At 60.8% G+C, this 2,691-nt stretch overlaps 1 protein-coding gene across 1 annotated transcript in view; it reads right to left on the reverse strand.

Moving 5' to 3' along the window:
* The window catches only part of ENTPD7 (ectonucleoside triphosphate diphosphohydrolase 7), a gene marked incomplete at its 5' end in the record, with an annotated part of 3,773 nt that extends 1,086 nt beyond the window's left edge, over positions 1 to 2,687 (reverse strand). The window contains 7 exon segments of the mRNA XM_010078877.1: positions 24 to 159; positions 903 to 1,069; positions 1,152 to 1,300; positions 1,763 to 1,819; positions 1,893 to 1,996; positions 2,345 to 2,495; positions 2,606 to 2,687. Of these exon segments, the coding sequence (XP_010077179.1) occupies positions 24 to 159; positions 903 to 1,069; positions 1,152 to 1,300; positions 1,763 to 1,819; positions 1,893 to 1,996; positions 2,345 to 2,495; positions 2,606 to 2,687 (846 nt within the window).
* Between the last annotated feature and the right edge of the window lie 4 nt (positions 2,688 to 2,691).

Consider the following 2,691-nt stretch of genomic DNA (forward strand, 5'->3'; position numbering starts at 1 on the left):
GGGAGGGGATGCAGCAGGTCCACGCGGGCTGGCCAGTCCCCTCGCCCCCGGACATAGAAGGTTTGGCTGCCCCTTGTCACCGTGTCCTCCAGCCCCATAGGCAGGCAGGGGTCCAGGAAGGGTGTCTCAGGGCTCAGTGCTGTCTGCTGGCCGTGCAGGCTGGAAGACAGGCCAGGAAGGAAAGGTAATTGCACAGGGGATCCTGTACCACCCCCAAAAGCCTCACCTAGCACTGCCCCACATCCAGATACCCCTGGTGCCAAACCAGGCTGTGTGCCCTTGTACCCTGCGCTGCTGTCACCCACCCTGCCACCTCCTGCCAAAGCCAAACTCGGCACATCTGTCACGCTGACCTGCAGCCACGTGCACTGAGCACCTGTGGGGTGCAACATGGCACAGCCACCCTACCCAGCTCCTGGGAATCTGCACCCCTGCGCAGCCCCCGGGGGATCTAGAGGCAGGGTTTGCTCCCGGCACAGGAGTACCTGGGCACCAAGCCTCTCCACCTCTGGCGACAGCTTCACGTAGCACTCTGGGAAGGGAACGAGACAGGAGACAGAGAGCTCGAGGTAGGGATGCGATGGAAAGATGTGCTGAGTGAATCAGTGCTGGAGACGGAGGGAAAGTCAGAGCAAGAGAAGCTGAAAGCCACCAGAGGGGCCTCCCCACAGCCAGCAGCAAGGGGAGGAGGAGGAAGGCTGGGAGCTGTGGCACTGATAACGCCTGCTGGGCTCAAAGGGCAGTGCCTGTGCCCTGTGTGCCAGCCTGGGCATCTGCTGCTGCCAGCGTGGCTGTGGGAACCGTTATCGCCATGGGTGGCTCTTGGGGCAAATCCAATGGTGAGAGAGGGTGGTGTGAAGGAACCAGCAGCCCATGGGCACCGATAGGCAAGGCAGCAATACCGGTTGTGCACAAAGGTCTGGTTCAGCACAAGCTCTTCATAGCGCTGCCGGGCAAAATTGCCCCCAAAGCCCAGGAAGGTGTTGACGTAGACGCGGTACAGGTGGCCAGTGTGCTGCACATCGCAGCCCAGGTTGAATTCTGCCAGCAGGCTCTTGGCAGCTTCCTCCTGGGATGCAGAGAGGTCTGTGATCAGCAGCGACCCAGGGAAGGCAAGGGCTGCTCTCGGGGCCAGCACGCCCAATAAGCACCTGCTGCGCAGAGGAGAAGGCTCCAGACTCAGGCACTTCATAGGCGATCTGCAGGGAGGCGCCCCCCATGTCTAGGATCCCAACTGTTCGCTTCCGAACCAAGGACTCTCCTTTGTTGCCCAGAGCTACAGTGACCACCGCATCCTCCTCTGCAACGCACAGCAGCATATCAGTGAGGGGCAGGACCTTGGGCAGCACCTCCTCCCTCTCACTGTTACCCCCTGGCGCAGCCTTGTGGGGCTCCTCCACCTCTACAAGCAGCCCCTGAGGATAACCTGCCGGTCCTGGCACTCAGGGCTGGCCACCCCCCTGCTATGTAGGTTCCCCCAAAGCATCCACCACAGGAACACTACTACAAACCCTCTCCCCCTGCTTCTTCTCCCAAAACGCTGCACATGTCCCACTCTCCCCATGCAGGGACTCATTCCTGCAACTGGGGCAGGTGCCCCTCTGGGCCCCACGTCCAGGAGTGGTTTTGAACGCGTGGCTGGGGCCAGGCACTGCCTGCCCTGAGGGGCAGATGCTGCCTGCCCCAGAGCTGGGGCAAGCTCCAGCAGGGATGTGCTCAGAGGTCTTTCAGACCCTCCCAGCTGCTCTGCAGACAGACTCACCATCCTCATGATCAAACCGGCCTAAGACAAAGTTGATGCCAATCCAAGCATAGACACCTGTACGAGACAGCATGAATCATTATAGCAGCATGCTAAAGGGAACCAAGCAGTGCTTCGCGGCAGCTCCTACCTTCCTGTTTCCCTGAGATCACTTCTGCATGTGATTTGGAGAAGAGGAAATCAAACTCCAGGGGCACGTTTCTCACCAGATCCTCCAGGATTGCAGCTTGCTGCCTGCAAGGGTGCAGGAGAGGGACAGATGCTTAGGGACCTTCAACAGTGACACTCCTTTGTGGGAATCCAAGAGACAGCGGGAATCCCACTGCAATGCACCCCACATGAGCCCCATTAGTGCATCCAATGCACTTTGGAGAAAGTAGATCGATTTCGTATGCAGTTCTCACCCCCCAGCGTGCTCAGACCCTCCCTCTGCAGCCCTCGCCGCTTGCTCCTTTCTCAAATCCCCACCAGGAGTCCTGATTCTCCCATGAGGCGCAGGACAAGGTTGTTCTCTTTGCCCTTCCCGTGGCTGAGGGATCCCAGCAGGTCCGTGGCTCCCCCGGCAAGGGCTGACGCACTCACCTCTCGGGCAGCAGCCGCATGCCGGCTGTGCACAGGATGTACAGCGGGGTTTCCTTGTGCTTTGGAGCCGGGACGTGGGCTGCTGCGAACTGGAGCAGAGAGCGCAGGTAGGGCGTCGCCTGCTGTGGGTCTGCCGCCGCCACGGAGATGCCTGCGTGGGGACAGGATGCGGTGACCAGCCTAGCCCCGTGGCGGGCAGTGGCCGTACCCGTCCCGTGTGCGCTGGCCTCGGGGCCAGGAGCAGAGAGGGGCGGCACCGACCTGGTTTAATTTTCTTGACGATGGGGTGGCTGCTCCGGTCCCTCATCTGCCTGATGTCCAGCAGGTCGTGCGGGTTCCCGTTGTGC

Source organism: Pterocles gutturalis, unplaced genomic scaffold, assembly GCF_000699245.1.
Source record: "Pterocles gutturalis isolate BGI_N339 unplaced genomic scaffold, ASM69924v1 scaffold21713, whole genome shotgun sequence".
Lineage (NCBI taxonomy): Eukaryota > Metazoa > Chordata > Aves > Pterocliformes > Pteroclidae > Pterocles > Pterocles gutturalis.